The 26,094-nt window shown below is 50.8% G+C and overlaps 10 protein-coding genes across 10 annotated transcripts; 5 read left to right on the top strand and 5 right to left on the bottom strand.

Annotated features, from left to right (window-relative positions):
• Positions 1-711: 711 nt before the first annotated feature.
• Positions 712-1,507, bottom strand: N7446_011288 (uncharacterized protein; the record flags this gene model as incomplete). Its single annotated transcript, XM_058520030.1, has 2 exons — positions 712-1,427; positions 1,477-1,507. 2 exons carry the CDS (start codon positions 1,505-1,507, stop codon positions 712-714), a joined length of 747 nt encoding a protein of 248 aa, XP_058367554.1.
• A 306-nt stretch (positions 1,508-1,813) lies between these two features.
• On the top strand, positions 1,814-3,158 carry N7446_011287 (aromatic alcohol reductase). Its single transcript, XM_058520029.1, has 3 exons — positions 1,814-2,089; positions 2,139-2,389; positions 2,445-3,158. The coding sequence occupies exons 1-3, from the start codon at positions 1,949-1,951 to the stop codon at positions 3,058-3,060; spliced, it is 1,008 nt and encodes a 335-aa protein (XP_058367553.1). The 5' UTR covers positions 1,814-1,948; the 3' UTR covers positions 3,061-3,158.
• A 432-nt stretch (positions 3,159-3,590) lies between these two features.
• On the top strand, positions 3,591-5,204 carry N7446_011286 (putative salicylate hydroxylase; the record flags this gene model as incomplete). Its single annotated transcript, XM_058520028.1, has 6 exons — positions 3,591-3,671; positions 3,738-4,336; positions 4,412-4,473; positions 4,538-4,619; positions 4,689-4,798; positions 4,900-5,204. 6 exons carry the CDS (start codon positions 3,591-3,593, stop codon positions 5,202-5,204), a joined length of 1,239 nt encoding a protein of 412 aa, XP_058367552.1.
• A 505-nt stretch (positions 5,205-5,709) lies between these two features.
• N7446_011285 (type I polyketide synthase) lies at positions 5,710-12,571 on the bottom strand (the record flags this gene model as incomplete). Its single annotated transcript, XM_058520027.1, has 6 exons — positions 5,710-9,630; positions 9,704-9,913; positions 10,002-11,579; positions 11,651-11,945; positions 12,009-12,364; positions 12,551-12,571. 6 exons carry the CDS (start codon positions 12,569-12,571, stop codon positions 5,710-5,712), a joined length of 6,381 nt encoding a protein of 2,126 aa, XP_058367551.1.
• Positions 12,572-13,612: 1,041 nt separating this feature from the next.
• Positions 13,613-15,454, bottom strand: N7446_011284 (uncharacterized protein; the record flags this gene model as incomplete). Its single annotated transcript, XM_058520026.1, has 1 exon — positions 13,613-15,454. The coding sequence occupies one exon, from the start codon at positions 15,452-15,454 to the stop codon at positions 13,613-13,615; it is 1,842 nt and encodes a 613-aa protein (XP_058367550.1).
• A 672-nt stretch (positions 15,455-16,126) lies between these two features.
• N7446_011283 (uncharacterized protein) lies at positions 16,127-17,129 on the top strand (the record flags this gene model as incomplete). Its single annotated transcript, XM_058520025.1, has 2 exons — positions 16,127-16,571; positions 16,653-17,129. The coding sequence occupies 2 exons, from the start codon at positions 16,127-16,129 to the stop codon at positions 17,057-17,059; spliced, it is 852 nt and encodes a 283-aa protein (XP_058367549.1). The 3' UTR covers positions 17,060-17,129.
• Positions 17,130-17,577: 448 nt separating this feature from the next.
• N7446_011282 (uncharacterized protein) lies at positions 17,578-18,974 on the bottom strand (the record flags this gene model as incomplete). Its single annotated transcript, XM_058520024.1, has 3 exons — positions 17,578-18,176; positions 18,238-18,419; positions 18,481-18,974. 3 exons carry the CDS (start codon positions 18,972-18,974, stop codon positions 17,578-17,580), a joined length of 1,275 nt encoding a protein of 424 aa, XP_058367548.1.
• A 679-nt stretch (positions 18,975-19,653) lies between these two features.
• N7446_011281 (Zn(II)2Cys6 transcription factor domain-containing protein) lies at positions 19,654-20,862 on the bottom strand (the record flags this gene model as incomplete). Its single annotated transcript, XM_058520023.1, has 1 exon — positions 19,654-20,862. The coding sequence occupies one exon, from the start codon at positions 20,860-20,862 to the stop codon at positions 19,654-19,656; it is 1,209 nt and encodes a 402-aa protein (XP_058367547.1).
• A 3,891-nt stretch (positions 20,863-24,753) lies between these two features.
• On the top strand, positions 24,754-25,105 carry N7446_011280 (kinase-like protein; the record flags this gene model as incomplete). The annotated part of the gene is given in 2 exon segments (XM_058520022.1): positions 24,754-24,939; positions 24,950-25,105. The coding sequence occupies 2 exon segments, from the start codon at positions 24,754-24,756 to the stop codon at positions 25,103-25,105; spliced, it is 342 nt and encodes a 113-aa protein (XP_058367546.1).
• Positions 25,106-25,111: 6 nt separating this feature from the next.
• Positions 25,112-25,529, top strand: N7446_011279 (uncharacterized protein; the record flags this gene model as incomplete). Its single annotated transcript, XM_058520021.1, has 2 exons — positions 25,112-25,164; positions 25,295-25,529. 2 exons carry the CDS (start codon positions 25,112-25,114, stop codon positions 25,527-25,529), a joined length of 288 nt encoding a protein of 95 aa, XP_058367545.1.
• Positions 25,530-26,094: the final 565 nt, after the last annotated feature.

Genomic DNA, 26,094 nt, shown 5'->3' with positions numbered 1-26,094 from the left:
CTGGACACCCAAGCGAGCTGGACACCCCAAAACACCATAGTAAATGCGATTTAGCCCGGAACTTGTGTTACCTAAGATAAGAAGAAGCTTTAGATGCACAACCTACATCACACTATTAGCATAGATACCTTACTAGTATGATCGAAGTAGATCGTCAATTTAGGCATTAGCGTGAGCCACGTGAATCACCGCTAAGGAAGCGGTCCGTTATCTGTTTATTCATTGATGTCACTATGGTAGGGTAGATAAGACTGTGCAGCAATTCGTATCTTGAATTCTATTGGATCGGAACATTTAGCTGCATCATAACCTATGAGGTAACAGGAAGATTCGAGCCATGGCTGCCGAAGAGTACGAGGTAAGAGCAGGAAGCCCATGATGCTGCCGATGCCCACGATTGCTGTGCTGCTGGACTTGAAAAATACGGAGAACAAGGTGAGGCCTAAGACGTAAGGCACTGGTCTGTTGCTTTATGAACACCAACGCTGCATGTCCTGACATCTACACATGCAGTGCTAGACCTATATCTATATGACACCCACAATGGTACACCCATCATAAGCATAAAAATTTATTGGCAACGAGCCTAATTAAGAAGGGAATTCCACGCGAGGAATAGGTTTGATGAGAAAATTTCAATAAATATGTCGCACCTACTTATGCCTTAACAGATAATAATGAAAACCAATGGTGGATAGACGTGAGAATGAGCTACCAAGGGTAACATCCATCTTTGTGAACAAATTTGCCGGCATCTTTATCTCTCCTTCCAACTATAATGTTCAAGAGCGCGTTCGCTGATTCCATCGGGTCGCCAGCATTACCTTGAGCAGTGACTGCTTCTTCAGAAACACCCCTCAGGTTGGATCGCACAAGACCAGGACAAAAGGCAAAAACGCGGACATTCTGGTTTCTGAGTCGCTTGTGCATTTGAATTGTCATCATGTTCAATGCGGCTTTGCTCATGCGGTATTCATCCCACGTCTCGGAACTTTTCGCATTGTTGGCATCCGATGCAAGTACTAGCGAGCCCAACGCACTTGATATTTGAATAAGACACGGGCGAGTGGACTTCAGCAGGAGGGGGATGAAAGCCTCTGTAGCAAGCATTGCACCAAAGACGTTCGTTGAGAATATCTTTCCGAGCTTATCACGTCCAGTCGAACCAGGCGAAAGTGTGCCTGCATTACTGATAAAAACGTCAATTCGCCCGAACTCGTTGGAAACACTGTCGACGGCCTTCGAGATCGAAATGTCATCTTCGACATCCAGCTGGACAACGGAAAGTGTTCCTTTAATACCGGCAGTTTCGAGCCGGGAACATGCCTCGTGTCCCTTGGAAAGATTTCGGCAGGCCATTATTACATGATAGTTTGGATGGGATGCAATTGTTTTAACTGTTGCATAGCCAATACCCTGATTGGCACCTATATAAGGTGAGAACTATGGAATTATTTGACGCAAATGAAATCTTACCAGTAATGAGGACAATGGTTGATTCAGACATTGTAATGCAAAGAAATAGAACCTGTTGTGGGAATTCACGACTTGAGTGATTTGCAATTATTGTATGGCTCTGACCTCAATTTATTGAAGTAGAAAAGTCCACCGTGTTTATGATTGTGTCATATGGTCTGGCCAAGCTTTTCTTTCCCGCTCCAAAACAACGGGACGCACGGAGATAACCGGTTTTGCATATTCGGTTTTAGTTCGGAGTCCGGCAAAGAGCTATGTAAGCTAGAGTAACATTTTATGTCGGAAATAAAGGCAAATCCGAAATCACTTTTTGTGACAGGGTACTTGCTTATCTACCCTCGATCTCCGGTGAAGCCCACCTTTCACCGATCTCGTGCATTCATATATACGTGCTTTTGAAGCGGAACTAATAGCAAATCCGAAGCTTCGATCTCCGGCTCTGGCGTTCCCGAAGCTCGGGGATCCACCGCCAATGCCCTTCACCAAGTGTTCAAATAAGGACCAATTCCTGTATCGTTCACTATTTCCCCTCAATCTCCTCAACCCCATACTAAAAATAATCCTTTTGAAAAAGAGGATGTCACCCACAATCAAGAATGTGGCTCTTGCCGGGGTAAGAGTCAAATAAAAACTCTACATTGTCCAAGTTAACAAGCTGTTAGGCTAGTGGAAACGTCGGATCTCGCGTACTCGACGCATTACTCGATCTCAAGTTCAATGTAACGGTGCTTGCTCGGAGTTCCAAGCCTTTCCCAGCCGCTGCTAGCATGAAAATTGTTGACTTCACCTCGGTGGAGTCATTGTCTGCTGCTTTGGCCGGACAGGACGCAGTCATCGATACTACTTTCTCGCCCGAAATTGACACACCACTCCGACTTATTGATGCGGCGGTCAAGGCTGGAGTTTATCGCTTGTTCGTTGGCCGATCTATCTTATAGCAAATGATCATTGACTAATACTCTGTTCAGTATTACGAGCGACTTTGGTCTCGATCCTGAAATCCCAGGTGTTCACAATATGCCTGTTTTCGGTCGAAAGAAGGTTTCTTATGAGGCCGTCAAGAAACAAGCTGCTGAGAACCGCTTGACCTACACCCTGGTATCCAATGGTGCTTTCCTTGACTGGGGTCTCACCACTGGCTTCTCCGGTCTGAACTTCAAAGAAAAGACCGCTTGGATCTTTGGTGATGGAAACAACGTCGTTCCATGGACGACGTTGGAGGATGTTGGCAAAGCAACTGCGAATGTGCTTTTGCATCCGGAGGAGACTCTGAACCGCCCGGTCTATGTTCACTCCGTGTTCATGTCGCATAATCAGCTGTTCGACGCAGCAAAAGAGGCTTTGGGAAGTGAGGGGTGGACTGTCACATATAACGACATGGAACCTCTTTTGCAAAAGGCGTTGTCGGATCTCCAGACCGGCAACATTAGTGATGCTACTTTTGTAGTACAGATCCAGTACTGTCTGGCTACCAAAGCGCTTGCACACCCTTGGGAACGGGATGATAATTCCCTCGTGGGACTGGAAGAATGGAGCGTGGAAAAGGTGAAAGAGCTGATTAAAACGATCGCCCAAAAAGCATAGTGAGGTTGAGTCGTCTTGTCAATTGAATGATATAGAGGTAATATCTTATGTTGTGCACAGTCCAATGGACTATTAAACATATATCAAAAAAACCGCGGCAGGATGCCAATTAACTCTAAATTACCTTAAATTATGTGTACGCTCCCTCGAGAGGACAGACTCTTCGATAGGATTTGCAGAGGGATGATAGATATTATCTGTGGATGGGCATGTTTGACGACCATAGTGTTGACTTGCACCCAATATCTCTCTCGCTTAGCTGTTCCATGCCTGCATTCCCGGGATGTAAGGCGTCCCCGAAGCTCGGGGAACCACCATCGGGAACCTTGCCCCACGAGGAGCAAATGGAGCAAGGTCGGGGACCGTAAATCGGATCGCACGAGACATCGTTGATCGCATGACAAAAGTGACATTGTGGTATTCCAGTACACTCGTCACCGCGCATGGGCTCTATATATAGAGCAATAGCGGTCATCTAAACGCTTCTTTTTCCTGTAAAATAGCTGTGATATTGCTGACCCGCCGAAATCATGGATATCATTATCGTAGGTGCCGGCATCGCCGGTCTCAGCGCTGGGATTGGTCTTCGCAGGGCAGGCCACAAAGTGACGGTTGGCATTCCCCAGTAACTCGTTCCCTTCTGGGCTGCACAATGTCTGACATCTCACACAAATAAGATCCTGGAACAATCCTCGTTGCTGCACGAAGTCGGAGCAGCAATCACTATTAAGCCTAATGCCTCGCGCGTCCTCAAGTCCTGGGACTTTGTCCCCGAGCAGTCTGGCATGGTGGCTCTACGCGGAATGAGCCTGATCGACGGTACCAACATGGAGACATTGGTGCCCACCTACTACAAGGACTGCGAATCCACGTGGGGCCTTCCCATGTACGCCGTACACCGTGTTGATCTACACAGCCAGCTGAGACAGCTTGCCACTCAAGCGGAAGGGCCTGGGAGGGCCTGCGACGTCCGCGTGCTGGCCAAGGTGGTTGACTACGATGCCGAAAACGGCAGGGTAACGACCGAAGATGGCGTGGTCTTGCAGGGTGATCTCGTTGTTGCCGCTGATGGGGTGCACTCCACGGCCGTAAAGCATGTTCTGGACGAAGAGATCGTCCAGGCCGGAGATACTGGTTGGGCATGTATGCGGTGGCTGGTGCCGAGGGATGATATCCTCTCGGATCCGGAGACGGCGGACATGATTCAAGACTCTGCCACGAGGTACTTCACGGCTGCCAATGGAGCTGCTGGTTTGGTGTGGTATCCATGTCGAAAGTGCGTACCACAGAGATTTCCCTTCACGAAAGTGTTTGAAAAACTCTGCTGACATATGTTTTGGGGAAACTCTAGCAATGAGGTCCAGAACTTCCTTTACCTCTCGCGGGAATTCGATACCTCCCACGTCGGAGAAGGTGAGAAACTAGCCCATCCCCTGTAAGCCACCAAGCTACACAACTCACTAATGCCAAATTTTAGATTTCAGAGCTATGGTTGACCCAAGCATGCCCCTAGAATATGCAAAAACGCATTTTGCCCCGGCCCTACACACCGTGATCAAGTGAGTTCTGAGTCGTGTTGACTGGACAACAACATTACGTCCCACAGTGTACTTACAAACCCGACGCAGGAAAGCCAGGGACGTCAAGTTCTGGAAGCTCGTGGCTAGAGGGCCTATTCCCAAGTGGCACAAGAACCGACTCGTCCTGATCGGCGACGCAGCCCATCCCATGCTCACCTGTAAGTCTAAGCTTTGCTTCTCCCATGCTCACCCGTGTGGCAGTTCCGAAATTTGCATAGCCTGTTGATTCTGATTCTGGTGTTAACAAACCCATACATAGTCCAGGGCCAAGGTGGCGGACAGGCCATTGAGGACGGTGCCGCCCTCGGTATTTTGCTTGACCAAGTTCGTAATCTAGGGGATATCGAGGAGCGACTGCAACTATTTGAGCAGGTCCGCCGGAATAGAGGCTCGGCATTGCAGATTCTCTCTAACACGAACCCGCCGGCGTCGCAGAGCGTTCGCGATGCCGCCGCCGCGTACCTTCCTAGTGGCACGAGGCTCGATTCTACCGACGACATCAACGACTATGTCTTTTCCTTCGATGTGATTAAAGAATGCAAGATGGCACTTGCTGCAGCGTAGAGCTTTATATTGAAAGGGAAAGTGTGAAGTGGGAGACGAAAAGCAGAATGATACCTGTGGCTGGCGCTCGCAGAATTAGCTCAACTGAACGAATATATGTATGGAACTCACAGCTTCAGCCAAAGTAAACCCCATAAAGTACACTACAAATCATACAGTTCTTTGAGACTCTGTAATAACCGCAATATTTAGAGCTACCACTTTGTCCGACTTACGCAGCCTTACAGCATTTGATTTTGGCTACAGCGTTGTGACGAATCTCACTAAGCATATACATAGAAAGGTAGTCGTGTACGTACAATTGAGCCTCTCTTTGTCTTTCTAGATAGATGCCATTCAGGCCTTTCTGAATCTCTTCCTGACCTCTTCATTGAGAGATCCATGAGGCTAAAACGATACCAAACGGTTCTATAACTTATGAGTTCAAACTACCAACAAAGGTCGCAAACATGATCTATATCAATTCCTATGTTTCAATCTGTTAACTACTCAATACAAAGGTTATTTACACTCGCCGATCCGAAGAGAAATAGGCCAAGGCATTTTCCATCTCAGCCTGGAGAAGCCGGACGTGGCTTGGCATGGGCAGTTCAAAATGATCACCATTGACAGAAAGGACCATGACGTCTCCGCCCGTGAACCTTTCCCACCCATTGGAACGCAGGCTCTCTTTGCCCTTATTCGGGACATTGCATGCAAAAGTACTGAGTTTAGGATCTTCCATGAAGCCCGGATACGACTTGGTAGGCACGCCCTGGCCCTCCAGCTTCTGCATGCGGGTAGGGTCATCCGATACGCGGTTGACCAAACCACGCTCTGCCCAGATGACAGCCGTCTTAGCGGGCTTCTCGGCTGCCGTCATTGGTGCTGGCGTGTACTCATTCATGGCGAGGAAGAACTGACGCATGTGGTTGCGGCTAGATTCGAGCGCACTCCATTGTCCGTCCCGATTGACAATTTCCTCTAAGACTGCCTCGCTGGCATCGGCCTCGGCGAGAAGATTGTTCCGTCCCATTATTCGCGACCGGGGGCAGGGCATGTCGATTAGAAGGAGTCCCTTGACCGTGCGTCCGGCGCGAGCCAGCTGACGTGACATCTCGAAGGCGACGAAGCAACCGACAGAATAACCTCCTATCATGAAGGGACCAGTGGGGTGTGCCTTGAACAGCGCGTCGACGACTAGCGTAGCTACGCCCTCAATACCGACTTTGCTGTTCATACGCGAGGGACAGCGGAGGTATGGTGAGTCGATGCCGTAGATAACCTGGTTGGACTTGAAAGGCCGCAGGTGGATAAACGACGCCACGCTACCAGTACCATCGGGCATCAAGTATAGCGGAGTATCACCGGCCTCAGGGCGGCCCTGCAGCAGTGTGATCCTGACACTGGGAGGTGGCGACGTGTCGTCGTTCATAAGCCCCGGTGCTAGAGTCGACGGGTCCTCCTTCTCGACATTGGCCAAGCTTAACGCCGGAGAGATGGGGGTGAAGCGGTCGTCTGGAGTCGGAGAAGACAGAGCGTCTTCATCGTCGCTGGAAGGCATCGCGCTGGTATCATTGCTATTCGCGCTTTCCTGCCCTCCACTACCAAACGCACGACGGAGATCGCCTATTGTGACATAATCAAAGACAAAGGAGGCGGGAAGGTTGATGCCCTTCTCGTTGACAACGGCAACCACCTCTATGGCCATGATTGAATCAACGCCAACATCGGCTATCTCCGTTTCATCTGTGAACTCGGAAGGGTCACTGCCGGTTGCAGCGATGAGGCTATCTAGAATAACCTGGAATTCTCCCGTATTTGCAATCTCATCTTTCTTGTCATCCTGGGCTTTGTTCGCCCGCTCTTGTTTTATCGGCACCGTAGGCATAGCAGCAGGCGGATTGTCATGGATCATCTTGGTTTCCTTGGCACTGGGCAAGGAAGCTGACTTGGAAATCGGACCTTGGTGTCCTGCAGCACCAATAGGGTGTGGCCTCATGCCAAGAATATGGCGCCAGGTGGCCCTCTTAAACTGCTGGTAGCGCAGGTCAACGGCCTGCATAACGATTGTCCAAGTCTGCGGGTCGAAGACATAGGCGGTGCAGAAGGCCGTGGTGCCTTCCCATCGCGAGATGCGCGTGTACGTCATGTACTCCTTGTTAGGCTCGATAGGGGCCAGTTGCTCGATGATGTCGTAGCCCATGAGGGCATAAGTCAACTGCGACGGCGTGTTCGGGTTCCCGTTCACCATGAAGCCCGCCAGGTGCAGCAGGGCCTCGCTCCAGTATGGCGACGCGGTGTATCGTGTGCCCTCCGGATCAGGTCGGATTTTGATGGTCGCGGCGGCTTCTTGGTAGTCGCCGGCTACGTAAGCCTCCTGGACACCACGGAAGTCGGGCGAGAACTCAACTGCATTGGCGAAGAGAGCGAAGAAGACGTCGGGCAGCATCCGGTGACCTGAGCCCTCCTTGGAAAGCCGGATCCGATCGTCCATCTTGGCTTTGATGAAGAAAGACACCCGGTCCAAGTCGGCCTGGGCCTTATCTGGGCTGCGATATTTGACTGTTACTGAGCCGAGATCGTAGGATTCGCCGCTCTTAGAAGTGGCCTTGAAAGTGGCCAGGACGACGTCGGCAGACGCGCTTTCCATCGTGGCTGTGGTCAGCAGTTCGCCATCAACGCCGACAAGATCCCGAGTTAGCGGGGCAAGCAGCTTGGGGTCGTGGAAGGTAAGATGGCAGGCTGTCACATCCGTCTTGCCGCCGCTGTGTTCAAGCGCATACTTGGCCACTGTCGCAGCTGCGTCGCAGAAGACAGTCCCCGAAGCAAGCCCGATCTGCTGCATCTTGTGGCCATCAATCACGCCCAGGAAGCCATGATCGGAAATGCCAGCTCGGAAAGTGATTTGAACCTGGCCCTCAGGTGTCAGGGCCTTATGAACGAGGTACTGCGCCGTTGTGGTAAGGAAAGGCTCGGACGCAACTGTCTTTGCAGCTGCAGCTGCAGGAACTAGCGAGCCGCTGTTCCTGTCGGTATGCGTGATCCAGTAGTCCTTAACGTCCCACGCATAAGTCGGGAGTGCCAAAAACTCGAGGCTGCTCTCGTACGGCGCGTGCAGTGCGAGCCAGTCCACATCAACACCGCTCGTGTAGGCCGCCACGAGGGACTTGGAAACAGCCACCCAGTTGCTGTTGTTTGCATCAATCGTGTAGTTAATCCTGGCGGCTGGCGGCGAGAGCGTGGCCCGTACAAACGAGCTGCATACCGGGCCGGGTCCGATCTCGAGCCAGAAAAGGTCGTCACTCTTAAATGCGGCCTTGACGGCATTGAGGCCACCGTAGAAGTCTACAGCTTGCCGCGTCTGTCGCACCAGGTAGTCCTCGTCAAAGACGCCCGGAATATCGACCACGGACGCAAGTAGTGTCGACGCCACTGGGATCTTAGGTGGTAGATAAGTCACGCCGCTCGCGATGGCCTTGTAGTCCGGCAAGATGGTGTCCATCTGGAAGGAGTGGAACGCAAATGGCATAGAGAGTATCTTGGTGCGCGTACTAGCGTCCTGGGTGGTTATGTTTGTTTGGATATGTGCCAGGTCCGCGGCCGTCCCGCTGATGACGGTGGCGCTGGGGCTGTTTATACATGCCACTCCACAGGATGAGCCCTTAAGACGGGCGAGGTGGTCTCGCACTACCGCCGCGGACGCCGACACCGAGAGCATGGCGCATGAGTTGGGCTCGCATCGCTCCAGGAGCAGAAGGGCACGCTGGCCAACGAGATACAGCGTGTCAGTCAGCGAGAGGACCCCGGCCGCGTGCAACGCGGCATACTCGCCCAGACTGTGGCCAATGACCATGGCAGCCTCAATACCTGTCGATCGCCAGAAGGTCGTGAGAGCAATCTCTAGCGTGACGACGGCAAGTTGGACCTGCGCGGCATTCTTGGTGGACACGTCGACGGAGCCGGTGGTGATGATATCCAAAAATGGTGGGAACTGGTGTGAAGCGCTGATGGCTGCGCAAAGGTCGGCCACCTTGCGGAAGACGGGGCTCGTCCGATACAGCTCGCTGCCCATGCCCGCGTAGTGGGAGCCCTGGCCAGTGAAGACGAAGACAACGGGAGGAGGAACTGACTTTTTGGTCGAACTGGCGCGCTGGATCTCGGCCTCGAGCTTGGAAATACCCTCTTGTAGCGTCGTAGCAGCGAGCGCAAACCTGATCGGGTGATGTACTTTACGGGCTGTCGTCGAGTAAGCTACGTCCTGGATCCGAGCGTTGGGATTTGCGTGAAGCCACGCGGCGAGTCGACGCATGTTGGCGAGGTGCGATGAGGGTGTCCTGGCTGAGCTTGCGATAACCTGGCTGGATCGGGTGTCAAGTTCCCTTTGTCTGGCGAGCCTGGCCGGGTCTTTCTTATACTCTTCAATGAGAACACTTGCATTACCTCCCTGCAAATATGAGATGTCAAAGGTTAGATTTTTTGTCTTCTCAAAAAGGCACCGTTTGTACACGATTACTTACCGCTGCGTCGAAGTTGTTAATAAGAATGCGTTTCGGCTTATCATCCAGTGATTTAAACTCAGTTGGCCTGGTGGCAATCACAACGCTGCTCTCCTTCCCCAGAATCTCCAGCACGTTTGGGTTCATGGCGTGTGGCATGCCGGCCTGAGGAGGGATGATGCCTTTTTGAAGCATGAGAACGCTTTTCAGCAGCGAGGAAAGTCCGGCAGCCTAACATAACATAACACAGGTCAGCGCCTCTCACCAGTTTCTCCTCAACTACCGGGCCTTCTTCAGTTGCTCAGTTTGAAAGACTCACCGCTTCGCTGTGGCCAATATTTGCTTTGATTGCTCCCACCGGCAAAGGATTCCCGGCCGGTCTCGGCAAGAAGACCTTTGAAACCGCACCCATTTCTGCCTTGTCTCCAACTTGGGTCCCTGTTCCGTGCATCTCAATATATGAGACATCATCAGGGTCTAGTCTCGCATTCCGGAGGACCTTTTTAAAGAGACTCTCCTGGGCATTTGCGTCGGACGTTGTGATAGATGTCGCGTTGCCAGAGTGGTTTCTGGCTGACGAGGCGATGACCGCAAGGATATTGTCGTTGTGGGCGACAGCATCCTCGAGACGCTTCAGGATGAGAGCGCCGCTGAAGTCGGCGCGGCAGTACCCGTCGGCGTCGTCACGGTAGGTCTTACAGTTGCCTGTTTCGGATAACACACCGGCCTTGCTCAGAAATGTGAATGAGTGCGGGTCAGACAAGATGGTGGTGGCGCCCGCAACGGCCATATCGACATCCTTTGATAACAGACTCATGCAGGCGAGGTGGATTGCCGACGTGGAGCCCGCGCAGGCCGAGTCCAGCGCGTAGGTTGGCCCCTCCCACTTCATCTGGAAGGCCAGCCGGCCCGGGCCAAAGGCGCGTTGGACGCCCTGAAGCGTGTACGCATCGCACCCCAACGCGTGGTGGCTGACCTTGAGCCAGTCGTCGAAACTCTGCGCGAAGAAGACGGCCGTCTTGTTGGGGTCCGTTGTTCTTGTCTGGCCCGCCGAGTAGCCGGCCGTTTCGAGGGCCTCGTACGCGCTCATAAGGAAATGTCGGTGTACCGGTTCCATCAGCAGGGCCTCGCGCGGCGAGATGTGGAAGAATTTAGCATCGAAGTGACCGGGATGCTTCATAAAACACCCATGTCTGCATGTCATGGTGCATTTGCCCGGGCTGTGCTTGGTACAGAAGTACTCATCCACGTCCATTCGGTCGGCGGGGATTTCTTGGTGGCAGTCTTGACCTGTCGCGATGACGTTCCAAAACTCGTCCAGGTCCTCGCTGCCTGGCCCTTTTCCAGACATTCCAACTATAGCAATAGCGCCTTCTCGAACACTCTCACCTTTACTTGACGACGTCTGCAGGTCATCGTCAACCGACAACTGTCTTGTTGCTTTGAGTACACCAAGAATATATGCCGCATGGCCACTGGGGCCCATCATCTTGACGTCGACATTTTTATACGATGTCCCGAGGCAGGCGTTGAGATTGCTCACGATCTTCACAAGATCCAAGCGTTGTGACAGGGTCTGTAACGCGGCAGCCCTCAGCATATCACCCCAGTTGGAGTAAGATGTGTTGGCGTCATCACCGGTAATTCCCCAGACTTTTAGTCCGGGGCGAAGTTGCGTTTCTAAGAGGGTGGAATTTCCAACGACATAATCCATGTCGGCCGCAGAAACGTCAAGTGTGTGCTGCAAACCGCGAATACCGGGCAGCTCATTATTGGGGCGCTTCTTCAACTCGGGGCACTTGGTAAAGATAAGCTCTAAGACGGAAGGTGGTCCTATGATGGTGTTCCAACGATCTCCTGTAAAGCCAATCTTGGCTCTTTTGGAAGAGGGGACGCCCTAATCATGCGTTGTTTCAGATTAGTATGTTATGATCATCAGGTCGTTCGATTGTTCCAGAACTCGCATACCATGCCATGTTGAAATTTCTCAAGTATAATTTCAAGCTCATTTGGAGCGATACCCAAGACAGCCCGGCCCCAGACTCCTGGACGGTCCTCCCTAGCTCTTGACCGCGAAAATATGACGTTGCATAGTCGAACCCAGACCCGACCGGCTTCGATGGAGGAATCGTACAGAGTGTTGAAGTTCTTCGAGATAGGCACGGCAACAGCGTTCCATAGACCGGCAGATATGCCGACCAAGTGCGTGTCGGGCCTGCCGTTCTCACCTGAATGGAGCAACACTGGCTCGCGGTTCGTAGTCCTTTAGTTTTGGACGAAGAAGTCAGCCAACGATCAAAGTTTATGTTACATGGGGAGAACACACTCCAATAATAGGACCGCTCTCACAGTGTAGAGAAGCATGGCGTGGACCAGGCCAACCTGGTCCCTCGAACGGCGATATTTCTGGGCGAGCTCTTTGAAGTTGGAACAAGCCCCGAAGCTTTCCTTTAAGAAGCTGTCCATGCCTATTACCTCAGCCTTGAAGGCAGAGAACAAGTCGTCCAAGAAGGATTGGAGCCATGGTGTCGTTGAGGCTTGGCCAAAGACATAGTCCATGCCACCAACCCATGCGTCTGTGAGGTCCCCAAAAGAAGGACAATGGGATGAGTTGAGCCCATGATAAGTGTATGGTTCTGGCTTCTGAGCGAGGTAGATGGGTGTCGAGGCGATGATGAATCGCTAGGACAGTATAACAGACAATCTAGGGCACGAAGGGTGCTTAATGTCTATAGAAGAACCCTTCTCTCCCTCCAAGTCTCAAGTTGCTTCAGCCGTAATGTAACTGTTCCAGGTCAACACCGAGCCCGTAATTATTAACATGATCTTATTCCCGATCATATTGCTTTTATGACGCCCCGGCCGTACCCGAAGCGTCTCCTTTGACATTGTTGATTTCCCGATCTCACCTCTAGGGCTTCCAAAAAGGCCGCATCCCCGATGAATTATGTCAGCTCGCCACATCGTGCGAATCCATTCCCGCCGGGAATGTCGTATTGCACTTTGCAGGAATTGTTCCCCACTCAGCGCGACAGGGGGCATCAGACCGAGGTACTTTTGCGTCTTGTTGATTGCGCTTTGGTCGCCATTTGCCGTCTCAGTATTATTTCAATCTCAGAGATAGGCTTACTCAGCCTAATTGGCTGGTCGTCCTAGACCCAATTCAGCTCCCCGGTCACGAGTTGAAAACTCTAGCAGACAGACGACTTGAAATCCAGGGGTGGAGGGCGCATCGTAGTGAGTTTTTAAAAGCATTACCAACTCTAGGCAATCAAGGTAGTCAATGAAGGGCTCAGCAAAACTTGCGGGGGTACTTTCTAGTTATGGCTGCCACCAGTTAGGCAGTTGGTTGGTGTCACCTGCAAGCATAATGGATTGAGAAAAATAGGATTCCGGTAGAGCTGGAATGGCTTCCATAGCCTCATCTTGCCGGATAAAGCACTAGAATGGCTTTAAGCCACTGCAGCGAGGCCAGAGCTCCCTGCAAGCGCGTTACAAGGCTGGAGGTCTTCGGGTGGTGCTTGTCTAGATAAGCTGCAATCAGGCTGAGGTTTTCCTTTTTGGGGCTCTAGTAGCAGTAATAGGACGTAAACAAAAATTCCAGCATTTAAACCGACAATCGTGCTATAATCGTCGAAAGAGCTTTTACAGCGAATGTGTGATGTGGGATGGAAGGTTGTGAAGTTAAAGTTCCTCACATGCGCGGGAACACCCGGCGCTTGTAAAAGCTTTGACCTCTACGGTTCGCAGCTTTCTCCAAGTCTTGTGTAACAGATCACGAGTCTATATTTTCTGTTGTGGGCTATATAAAGAAGGAAAGTCAACTAGGATGTAAAAGCAGCAAACTGCGATTACACCTAGGACAGTTATTTACATAGCAGGGATCATACCGGTAAACATCCAACACAGCACAGATAGCGTGGGAACACCCTAGATACCCGCATCGGCCTGCGGGAAGGGCATAGTCGGCTCCCACGCATCCCACGCGTCACATACAGGGTCAAGCTGTTTGGTCCAGTCACCTCCTACCACCCCGGGAATTAGGGCGGGCGACTCGACAACCGTCGCCCCGAAGCCCTGGCTGCTATGCCAGGCAATGTGGCAGTGGAAGGCCCAGACACCCGGGTTGTCGAGGGGCCAGGCAATAGCCAGGTATCCGTTGGCAGGCAAGGTGGCAGTGTCCCGACGTGGCGGGTTCTTCAGCTGCCACCCGTACGTTGACCCAGACCACTGCTCGTAGCCGGCAGCGAGGATGAGGAAGTCATGCCCGTGGAGGTGCATGGGATGGGAGATGCCCTGGATGGGTCCATGGTCCTCGATGACGAGGATGGCCCATTCCGTCTCGTCACTTTGCGATGCGGCCGATGACGTGTTGGCGCCAACCTGGAATACGTTGTCCGACAGGGGAATGGCGTCCAAGTTTCCAGATATGACATCTCCCAGAGCCGGGTTAGACCAGTTCACCCACATAAACGAACCCCCGTTGATGGACCATCTGAGATGCGTGTGGTTGTCAAGCCACTCTGGCTTGAACGTCTCGGTCTGAACGCCATCCTTTACGGACGACATTTCTAAGTCGATTGGAACCCAGGGCTCCAAATTTGTGGGCTGTTCATCTAAACAGAAAGCTAGACCTATCACCACAGTGTTCACGCTCGAGTTTGTCGGCATGGCGGTGCTTTCATTGTTATACCTCACAATGGCGGTGATGTTATCGGCCCCTGCGCCGTTGAGGATACAATTCTGCTCGAATCCGCTGCGCATCCAGTAGTCCCCCGGCGGCGCGTTTGCCTCAATAATGACGTCGTACCGCTGCCCCATACCAACAAATATGTTTGTTGTCTGGTACGGCACGATCGGCACAAAGTCGGTCGCAATCACCGTCATGGTGTGATTGTCGATGCTGAACTGAACCCAATCCTCTTCCGCCACATTGAGGAGCCGAAGGCGGTACTTCTTGCCTTCCTCAAAGAGGAGCTCGAACTTCTTGCCCTCGCCGAGGCATCTCGGGTCCAGGTTCGTCGCATTGTTTGCCACGCAATCGCCCGTGTTCATGCCGTTGAATAGCCCCGTGTCGGAGCCATAATATGTGACATTGCCGTCGGCGAGTGTGGCCCAAATGTAGTCCGTTGTTTCGTGGTCCCAGTCTGTGATAAAAACGGCCCCGAGGTCCTCGTCATAGTCGGCCGTGGCCGGGCCGTTGATGATCAGCGCCCCGTACAGCCCATTGCTATACTGCATGCTAAAGTGACTGTGGTACCAGCTGGTACCGTACTGGTCGGCATGGAACTTGTACGTCTGGGTTTTTCCGGGTGCGATTGGACATTGTGTGACCCCGGGTGTCCCGTCGGCTATGTTGTTGTTGAGCAGCCGCGCACCATGCCAGTGCAGGGACGAGCCGTTGGTTGCAATGTTATTGGTCACATGCACGACGATGTCGTCGCCCCAGTCGGCTACGATTGGTGGGCCAGGTATGGTCCCGTTGGCCATCACGCATTTCCGCTGGTATCCGTCCGGTGCGCAGTCGGTCTCCTCGAGAGTCAACCAATACTCGACTGCGCGGTTCGTGTAGGGGATAGTGTCGTAGTAGTTGGTATTGATGTCGTACTCCCCCCAGCATTGGCGGGATGTTGGGCCGTTCTCGCATCCCTTTGTCAGGCTGCCAGTGTCACGGACTGAAATAGGCGGAGATTGAATAGCTGAGCTGGGGATGGAGATAGCCGAGGTCCCTGCTACTGCGAGGGCGAGCAGGCAGAGGAAAGAACGTGCCATGGTGACGAACAGCGAGTGACTTTTTTGCTCGGAGAAAATGCGATTTTCGAGAAAGATTGTAGCCTTTTGAAAGTAGCCATAATGACCATAGCAACTTATTAGATTGCGGCTCAGAAGACCACATGGTGTTCCTGAATTCCCCTGGTGTTCTTGGCACAGGCCATTGCCTTTTCCAAGCTCAGGACATCATGTTGCCCGACAAGATGAACTCGGGAATATAAATCGGGGATATAGTTCGGGGATCAGCTGACACGAGCAATATTCATTTACCTATTCGGGAAAGAATCATCGATGTTGTAGTAGCCCTGAAGTATATGCAAGATATAGTATAAATCTCTCTTTATCACCAATTGGAAATATGTAAGCGACAGAGGGGGCTATGGGGAATGTCTTAAAATTGCTGAACTGTATGTAAATAATAAATTACAGCTAGTGCTCGGTCTACGGGCCGCATAGTGGATTATCTCCGGACCCACGTTGCCACTGCAGGTACAATAAAGCCGAAACCCCGAGATCCTGATGCTTACAAGGAACGTTACAGCTCTCAGCTGTGCATGTTGGCAAGATTGAAGCTTCCGATTATTATTATTGTAAAAAAAAATTCCACGTATCATTCTATTTGATTATCCATGATTTATATCACCGTCTTACACATCAACTACCAATTCTGAGATGGCAACAGTGCCAAAGAAGACCGTCTTGATCACGGGCTGCAGCACGGGTGGCATCGGCTGGGCCTTAGCCAAGAACTTTCACCAGCGAGGGTTCTACGTCTTTGCCACGGCGCGTAATCCCTCTAAGGCCGCCGATCTGGCTGAGTTAAGCGACATCGAGATTCTCGCGCTGGACGTGACTGATCCAAAGACTATCGCGGAGTGTAAGGAGATAATCGTGAACCGTACGAATGGGAAGCTTGATGTTCTAGTTAATAACGCTGGCGTCGAATTCAACTGCCCACTGCTAGACACCGACGTCGACGAAGCGAGGAGGCTATTCGATATCAACGTCTGGGGCCCTCTTGTTATGGTCCAGGCGTTTGCTCCCTTGCTTATCGAAGCCAAGGGAACTGTCTTCAATCAGAGCTCTATTGACGGGGCGCTAAATATGGTATGGGCTGGTAAGTTTCCATTAGCTAGCGCTTGCAGCTCTCTCTTTCCCTTCCCCTCGGAAGTCAGGCTAATGTCACGCTCTTGATCAGGTATTTTCGCCAGTTCAAAGTCCGCCATGGCGCGCATGTCTGAGACCCTGCGTTTTGAGCTGGAGCCACTGGGCGTGCGCGTCGTGACGTCCATATGCGGGTCTGCCGATACGCCTATGTTCGCGAAGCCCGGTGGTCCGATGAACCTGCCAGAGATGTCGCACTACCACGGAGTCCAGGACGCGGCATGGAAGGAGCGGATGGACCACCAGCGCCAGGCCACGCAAGTTGATGTGCTCGCCGGGAAGCTGGTCAAGGACATCCTCGGCGGGAATAGAGGCGTCATTTGGCACGGGGCGTTCGCTCCATCAGTTCATTGGGCTAGCTGGTTGAATCTTACGTGGCTTTTGGATAGGTTGATTAACTCGGCACGAGGCTTGAGTCAGGTCAAACTCAAACAGTCCTAGGGCCACGGTCCTGCATGAAATATACATTTGATCATGTCAGATGTCAACGACATTTAACTCAGAAAGTGTGAATGAAAGAGTTAATTGCCACCATATTCGGTCTGCTGTAAACGACCGATATCGTCAGCTTAAGGGGAATTCCACAGCTAGATCACAGTAAACGCATTGGGCCAGGCCACGTGCGTACTTGTTGAACTATTACGGATGATCCCTTTCAAATGACATCCTTTTAGTTCAAGCCAGTGGGGAAACAAACTGTTGAAGCTGAGTGTCTGCACATACAAATATATGTATTAATCTAGGTATCACATCAGATTCCCATTGTGTCCGTGATAAGATATATTTGTCTGCTGGAGGATGGAGAAGACATAGATTCATAAGATTCAATGAGAAAGCGAGAGAATAGGGCATAGAGGAAAGAAAAAGAGAGAGGAGCAGAAACTATCTACTACGCAAACATCTCCAACATCTTGGCATGCGGCAAGCGGGCCCGCGAGCTACCTCTCTTATACTCTGGCTCATTTCCTCAGCACAACTTCCAACAGAGCCGACTGCCCCTGTCCATGCACCTTCTTCAGCTCGAGTCTCTCATCAGCCGCCTGGAACAGGTCCTCCCATTCGGCTCGAGTGCGCTCCTTGGCACCCAGTCCCACCAGCATCATGATGTCCTGCCGACGCATCGCACGCTCCTCATGCAGCGGCGTCCCGTCGCCCAGGCAAGGCAGCACTCTGTCGCTGATCAGCATAGGTGTTCCCGCAGGTGATGCTTCAAGACCGGGCACTAGCGCGCGGAGGATAGCTATCGAGTCGGCATCGGCCCAGTTATGGAAGACGTGGCGGAGGAAGAAGGCTGCGACAGCGTTGCCTGGCTGCTGCGGCTGGAAGAAATCATGCTGCTCCATCTCAATGCGGCTGGCCAGAGCCGGGTCTTCCTTGCTGAGGACGCGTCGGCCTTCGTCGAGCATCTTCTCGCTATCCTGGACGCGGAATGAGAGATGCGGGAAGCGTCGTGCCAGCGCCATTGAGACGTGTCCGCTGCCGCCACCTACATCAACCACTGTGCCTTTGAGAGTGTCCCATGGGAATATGTCACCAAGTGTATTAGGTTTGCGGTCGACTGGGGGAGCAGATTTGTTAGCCATTGCCATTGTTAAAGAATAAGAATATCCCGGGCTTACTTGTTGTGACACCCGCCATGGCCTTAGCAAACCGAGCAGCGTACTCTGGGTTTTTCTCATAGTAGTCAAACATGGTCTCGCCCAGACGTGTCGTAAAGGGCGAATGGACGAGGTCCGACACTTGAGGGGAGGCCTTGATGCAATCGGCCGTCGAAGATGCGGACTTAAACATATCATCCATCCTGCGTGCCAACAGACATAAGTTCTTGCATTTGGGTGTGCAAGAGGGGGAAGGAAGCTCACGAATATTGTCCGAGCCCTATCAAGTTCTCGTCTCGCCCGAAGGCCACGCTGCATGCCGTGTGTGCAAACCAGCCCTCCTTGACCTCGCGAAAGATGCGATGCGTGCATAAGAACCTCAGTACCTGCCGTGTCCGGCCTACGTCTATGCCCGCCTGTCGGGCGATTGCTTCCACGGCAATGCCCTCTTCTTCCGCCACAGGCACAATAGTGAAGAAGCCAAACTCAAAGGCAACCTGGAGGGCGGCCAGGTCATTGCTCGAGCCCATCAGGCCGCGCATTGTGGTCCGTGGGCCGACGACGAGCAGACGTAGATCGTCGAGCGAGGCCACAAGTTTGCTGCGCAGCGCAACATACTCGGGTGTATCAGGCAGCTCCGTCGAGTTAGATAAAAAGTCTGGAGCGGGAAGGTTCTGGGAGCCGAGCAGCGTCTTGATGTTGGCCGCGTGGTTTACAATGTCCAGAGCAAGAGCGAGAATATCGGTGGAAGCATTCATGTTGCCGTTGGAGACGCCGATAATTGCGCCGGTGTGCTAATTGCTAAATTGGGTGACATTATTAAGTCTGCAATGAACTTAATAAAACCTCAAAGAGTTTGTAGAGTACGCAGCCCCCGCTGTGAAGCTGATGCCCGAGGAAAGGTGATTACTAACACGGGAACCGTGGTGTAGGGGGATCCCAGGCCGCCCTCGGGAATCCACCTGCCGGGGAACATCCATGGTTGGTATCCGGTGACGAAAGAGGCTAAGTTTGATGTGATCGTATCTATTTTCGGTCATTCGTCTGCTATGTACATACTAACGTGTTCCAAGGGCCACACCCCTGCAATTGAGGCCAAACCATTAAGCAAAACGAATAGTTGATATTCCTATCTATAATTGTTCTTACAGTATAGTACGTATGGCTAAGCCCTAAATTTCCCGCAATTTGAACCCTTACAGTAGCGGGTGCGCGTCTCCGGAGCAGAAGTCCCAAACCTGATTGGTCAATTGGCTAGTACTCCACGAGGTCATCAAGCCCAATAATGACAAGCATACCGACGAGCAGGCCAGTTTTCTCAGCAACTCCAGCCAAGACAGATCAGAACCCCTGGAATATGTTTCAACAATGGTATGACCCCACCTCCTCAAATAAAAAACCGAAAAAAATTGCTATTCTAAACGCCCATCACACATGCTATGCAAGCACTGAATCCATGGTCTCATCTCTGCTAGGAACCGAAAACATCCTCTTGACGTCGCCGGCCTTCCGTTCAAGCCACAACCGCGTATAATCGCACGCAATCACAAACGCCATATGCCGCGATGGATCTGGGAGGCTGGAAAGCTCAGTGTGCAGGTCCCGAAGATACACTGTAAGCTGTGACAGAAGCCTCTCCAGCTTGCGAAATGACAGCTGGTACAGCCTCTGCCGGAGGTCTATCTCGTCATCTTCTTCCAATTCTAGCACACCCAACGATAGCCGGGGCTCCATAAGATCTCTCGGGGATATGTTGCTATTACTTGGAGTGGCGATCCCGGACTTGCTCTCCCTCTCAATGTTTCCCAATGTCACCATCTCGGCTGCCGACTGTGACGACAATGACCTGCGCAGCGAGGAATCACTGGCGAGCATTTTGAAGTTGTCAATAGCGTAGCCTATGAGCATAGCAACGGCCATGATGTGAATTGGCTCGGTGTCCTCGCGGGGGTGCGTGCACCCCATCGACATCTCGGATGATACAATACACTGCTTGAGCCTGGCGAGTTGTGCGTCGAGCGATAGCCGCTGGTCGTTACCGGCACCACGCATCGATGCCAGCAGCTCCGTGACGCCTGCGTGGCAAGTGCATTCGCTCTCGCCATTGAGCGCCTGATACGTCCCCATCTCAGTGTCATCGCTATTGAGGTTGGCACCGAAGAGGGAGTCCAGATAGGGTGAGGGGTCTGGTGTTGGGAAGTACCCAGGCACCATGGTGCTGCCGGTGGCTAGGCTGTTGAAGTCCAACAGCTGCGTGAAGCCGTACATTGAATTGGTTTCGATTGGCGTCGGAAACATGTAGTCGTCGGGAAGATTTGTATTATCATTGTGCGCCTCGTCCGGCTTGTCCAGCATTGCAGAACTGTTGGACCGGGACGCAGTTTTACTCGGACTGTTGCTCTTGGGACTGGTACTGGTACGAGTATCGGAACCGCACTGGGGCCGCGGAGCCCTCCTTCCCCGCTGCGACGGAGGGATAGAGATAGGCGGCGCGTCCTTGTGTGTCCTCCGCGACAGACCGTAGATACACTCAATTTGGTTGCGCTCGCACCTCGTGCAACTCGGCTTTCGCTGGCTGCACCGCACTTTCGACTCGTTGCAGGCGTTGCAAGAGGCTCGTAGTCGAACTTTGTTTTCTTCTACCATTGCTGGCCAACTTAGCCCTGTTGTCATGTTCGATGAAATATATAGCAGGCACCTTACACCCAACTATATATTGAAGTGGTAGTGTCGAATGAAGCGGCTTCTGCGGAGCTTGGTGTTTCTTATGTATGTTGAGATAACTGTGCTGATGTACAGCACAATTACCCGTGTCACGCCTTGCATTTTTCTGTGGCCACATAGGACCACCAATTCAACTTAGTGCTGACGAAAAAGTGCACAAACAATCAAACACCCCACTTGAAGGACTGTACTCAGTTCGTATCCGTCCGAATTGAGTACATCGTACGTTGCTTTCGTGTAGATCCTGGTCTTCATCTCCGACGTGGCTGACTCGAAGGATTTCCTGTACTCATCCTGTACTCATTGTCGATTGGTTGGCGGATCTCTTGGCATCTGCAACTAAGTGTTCATGATCAGTAAAAATGCTTATTCATGGGCGCGGTCGAGTAGATAATGATAGCAATTTCTAGGCGGCTCTCCAAAGGGTATTTCTAGTATCTTAATCAATGCATATGGCTAGTTTCATGCACCAAAAGGAAGATTAGCGATGCGTGATAGAATACAAGGATGCATTCACTTGGAACTAAGCCGCCCAATACCTTTTGTAACTTGCAGATACCGCAACGCCACCGAATATAGGCAGCATTTCGAGATTTGCAATGCACGTTACAATCGTCAGCACTGCCATTCGGCCCCTCCGCCGCATCCGCTTTTGTTTCACTTATAATTGGGGGCGGAGAATGCTGGCTTGCCTCCACGGCTTTCGGGGCGTCAGAGCACTGGAAAGTTTGAGAACACCCAGTGGACCCCTAACAGATGAAATTATTTGCTGCTTACGGTTGTTACTTTTTAGTATCCATAGATATCCAATACCTACCTGCATATGGTTACATCTGCTCTTATGCAGGCTATCCCGTATCTTTGAGTATCTAATAGCGACCACGCATTTTAGATAGTCCATATTGAAAGATGTCCATGTATTTGTAAAAGTATCTAGTTTAGGACAGGGAAAAGTAGGATGTATCAGCTCTGGCAATCCTCCTACATGAGAGAGTCATAGAGACGATCTTTGTATTTCCAGTCCAACAGCCTAATACACCATTAGAATTGATCAATTTGAATCATACTTAGGTCCAATATTACGACGACCGAATAAACATGTTTTTGGCGATGAGACTTATGGCTTACTCTACGTACTGAGTTGCCACTGTGATGTAGAGAGTAAGCGTGTAGTGGGGCCGAGATAGGCGGGCCGTCAGTGCTCTGACCCCCGGATGTGCCGCGCGCGGCCCGTTTAAACTTTAGGCCGAAGCAGGCGGATAATATGACAGCTTTGGCAGCCCTACTATAAGAGAGTAGTACAAACGACCTCTCATCCTCAGAGGTCCGGTTCTTGTAGCGCAACAATCTAGATGGGGAATTGCTCCCTTCTACTTATTCGGATCGTGAGCGAGGCTGAGACATCGGAACCTGTCGGGGGAGGCTCCAACTTGTTGCAGACCAACGGCGCTAACACGAGCCTAGACCTCTGAATGACGTGGGTCAGGGTCCAAAAAGTGGGAACCTAATCCTCATCCGCGAATTTCCTTATCAGACCCTGATTTCCAAGAACTCCGCCAAGTGAGGGGCTGAACTGCACTGTCTACACACAGACCCTGACCACATGTTTCACTTTGTCAGGACGATCAAGCTTTAGGTTGGTTTAGCCAAGTTCTAAGCCAAGTTCGGAGCCAAGTCTTTCTGTAGATCAAACTTATGATAACGCTAAAGCTAACTACTAACTTGGTCCTGTTAGAGGAAATAGGTACGAGATATACCATCAAATTCAATAGTTGTCCCATGTTCCTAATCTGACAGCAATTGAGGGCCCCACAATTGTCATATCGATCTTGCAGGAACTACGAGACCCCGCCGTCATGTGCAATTCCCATACCCTGGTATCCCCCAGACCTTCAACCGAAAATTATTTCGTCTACTTGTTGAACAGGGGGGTGAGCAAGGGGCAATTCCCCCGGGTGTTCTATCACCAGCATCCGGAATCTCCCTTCGTCCCTTTGCAGATTGGCGCCAAGGCTTCCTCCGTTCAAGCTCGGAATAATACGTGACATGATACTTGGCGAATCTTCATTGATAGCCCTTGCCCTTAGCTTAGTAGCTACCTCTATCTACACCTTCTCTTTTCCTCCTCGGGATTCTCCACTCGGTAGTTTAATCAATATCCATCAGTATTACTGCTTCCTTCATTGATTCCGACCAAGTCGTTGAGCCCGGAGGCTAGTAGAGGTGTCCAATAAGAAATCCATTTTGGATTGCCTTTCAAAAATATGATCAGGACCTCAATTAACGAAAATGACGAACAAGGGAAAGAGCAGCAAGCGAATGAAGAAACAAACGAAGGAATCCGGACACGATATATAAGGGACTCCGTAAAACGGCAACCCGTCTTCTAAGAAAAGGCCTAGTATCATCTTTAGCCAGTGCGTGTTTTGTAATCATCCCCATACACTACAATCAAGACGAAATCCAGAATCCCCTTGCTAAGTTGAACAATCTCCACCAAATAAGCCAGACTCCGGTTTCCTCCACAATGCTAGCTGGAACTGAAGTGCTAAGCTAGATCCAAGTATTCCTCTTTGAATAAGCGCTTCGCAGTTTTCCCTCTCTTTTGCAGATTCGTTTGGGATGTACTCTGCCTTCAATGCCGACTCCTTTGGTCTCTTCCTGAAGGTATATACCGGAAGGGCCACTGTAGGATAGACGTTACGCCAACAGCTGAAATGAGATTATCAAAAAGTTCGTGTCGGTTGAGTTCAGGTGGGGTCTTCATCCTCCAAATCGATATCATCATATGGTTAGTGGCCGTATACCACGTAGTAAAGAAGAGTCCCGACTGCGTGCGGGTCAGTTCTGGTATAACAGAGATCAAAAGCATCCTTCAACAGTCCAGCGGGTAGTTTCTTGACCCATGGCGCATAAAAATATTCAAGGAATTCCCCATGGCCTTAGCTTGATCAGAATCTGCCAGTTTCAAATTGAGATTATTATCAAGAAGACAGGTGTAAGAAGCCCATTTTCTCCACATATTCGAGAGCGGAATTAATTTGTCGGATCCACCGAGCAATGAGAGCGTTATCCTCATACTTGATCACACTGGTAAGACGCGGCCAGCCATTGAAGTTCTTCTTGGGTCTGATTTCGAGAATATCGATAGCAGATATTATTACTGTCGCAATATGACAGAAAAGATTGTTTGGAGCGCAAGGAAACATTCGACAATATCTAGGCATCGATCTTCACGCTTATTGAAGCATTCATAAATCTTGGTCCATGAGAAAGGGGTCCTGCCACTCAGACACTTCGGACCGGACAGCCTTCATCACAATAGTGCGACTGACGGTGTAGACAAAGGACGCACTTCCGCTCCCAACACGAAGCTTCTGCTCAACAATGTCATAGTATGGCCATGACATGGCGACCTGGACCGTGATAGCGACGCGGGTTGGTGATAAGATCTGAGCTGACCGTTGAAGAATCCGCAGGAAACACTTTTCGGTGGTAGGTGAGATATTGAGGATTGTGTTAATAGGTAAACAGCAAGCTGACCTTAGATGCTACGTATACATGTAGCAAAACACTCGACTCTCGATTATAATTTGGAGAACAAGTAAAAAAGGAGAAAATATACAAATCTCACAGTGTTACATGCCTGGCCCACTGTGACATTCCATGCTGCATCCAAAAAGCCCTTGAATTCTGTCGTCTGAACAGACAGTCTACAATTGCCGGTGCTAGTTCTCATCTCTTATCCTCTGTTCTACCCCTTCAATTTCGTTTTTGATCATTACATTTTCGCATTGAGTCTGTTGGGAGACCATGGAGACCAATATCGTGGACCAGGATTCTTCTGTGAGCATTGATACCTTCCAAGGGTCCTATATTTCTAATTTGGTGAGCTCATCGAAGTCCATACAAATTGAATATCCAACTGATGCATTCGACACTCCGAACCTACCTCTCAATACCTCCGTCGTCTGGATTCATAAGCATCATGCTCCTAGAGTCAGTAAAGTCATTGATCAGGGTGCCTCTTCTTAATGCCCTTGTCAATGATTCGAATGTCCTCAAGTATCTGAAACAACCTGAGGAGGGCAGCAAGATCCATGCAGACGCTCAAATTCTCGAGATCCTCGGGAATCATCCTCGGATTATCAGATTTCACGGTTGACCAAACATGGCCTCCTATTCGATCAGAGGCTATATTGGTGCAAGCAGGCCGTTGAAGCGGTTAATTACATCCACGTCATCCACTGCGATCTCACCGATCGAAACTTCTGCTCGATAACAACCTTGGTTTCTTGTTTGCGGACTTCCAGGGAGTCCTGAGATCAACTGACGGCAAAACATTGATTGACAGGCTATCTCGGGAGAATACCAAATACTACTGCCCTCGTATACATGGGAATTATACAGATGCGAAGACTGATATCTTTGCTCTTGGGTCTACTATCTATTCGATTATGATGGGACATCAGCTCAAGCCTCTTATTGACAAAGTGTGCGAAGAAGCTTCCATCATGAAACCTGACGCAATTCTCAGCAAAACTTGGAATTTCGGAACTCAAAAAAGTCGTAGAGAAGATGGCTATTAGTCTAATGATTCTGACAATATTGATAGGTACATGCAGATGTTCAGATTTGATGTCGTTGCTGCCGACTTGAATGTCATTCGTCAAAGATCGAATACTATTATCGAAGGATGGCCGACACAGTTGAAGCTGAAGCTGGGATAAAGTGGTGCCAAGGAAGAGTTCCGTGCTATTTTGCGATCGAACCTTTCTGGTGCTGAGCATTGTGTTGAATGCAGGAGAAAGTGATTGGGATTGTCCAATTGCAATGCATTACAATCGGATGAGGCCCACCTTGACTAGACTGTGAGTATGAGCTATGGGTTAGACACGGCAAGGTAATGGAATCTCCGAGGGTACTAGGCTTCTGAAGTTTCTCCACAGATTTCATATTCACTGGTTTTTCTCGTGTTATGTTATGGTTTCACTACTGGAGTGTTATGGAGACATAGATACAATGTTTAACTAGCCAGGTACCTTCGTAATAATTGCCTATTGCCTATTAGCTGTGGTTATTCAGATATCTATGTTCGGCATAACGTCAATATAACTTCGGAATGCGGGGAGATCACGTGGGTAGCATCGGTTA

Source organism: Penicillium canescens, assembly GCF_028828765.1.
Source record: "Penicillium canescens strain IBT 15451 chromosome Unknown utg000008l_segment0_segment0, whole genome shotgun sequence".
NCBI lineage: Eukaryota > Fungi > Ascomycota > Eurotiomycetes > Eurotiales > Aspergillaceae > Penicillium > Penicillium canescens.
The sequence above is the reverse complement of the archived record's forward strand: the minus strand, read 5'-3'. Positions and strand labels throughout refer to the sequence as shown.

Coding starts and splice junctions, on each gene's coding strand:
- N7446_011287 (XM_058520029.1), top strand. CDS start 1,949: ATGCCCTTCACCAAGTGTTCAAATAAGGACCAATTCCTGTATCGTTCA. Junction 2,090..2,138: donor AGAATGTGGCTCTTGCCGGG/GTAAGAGTCAAA, acceptor ACAAGCTGTTAG/GCTAGTGGAAACGTCGGATC. Junction 2,390..2,444: donor AAGGCTGGAGTTTATCGCTT/GTTCGTTGGCCG, acceptor TACTCTGTTCAG/TATTACGAGCGACTTTGGTC.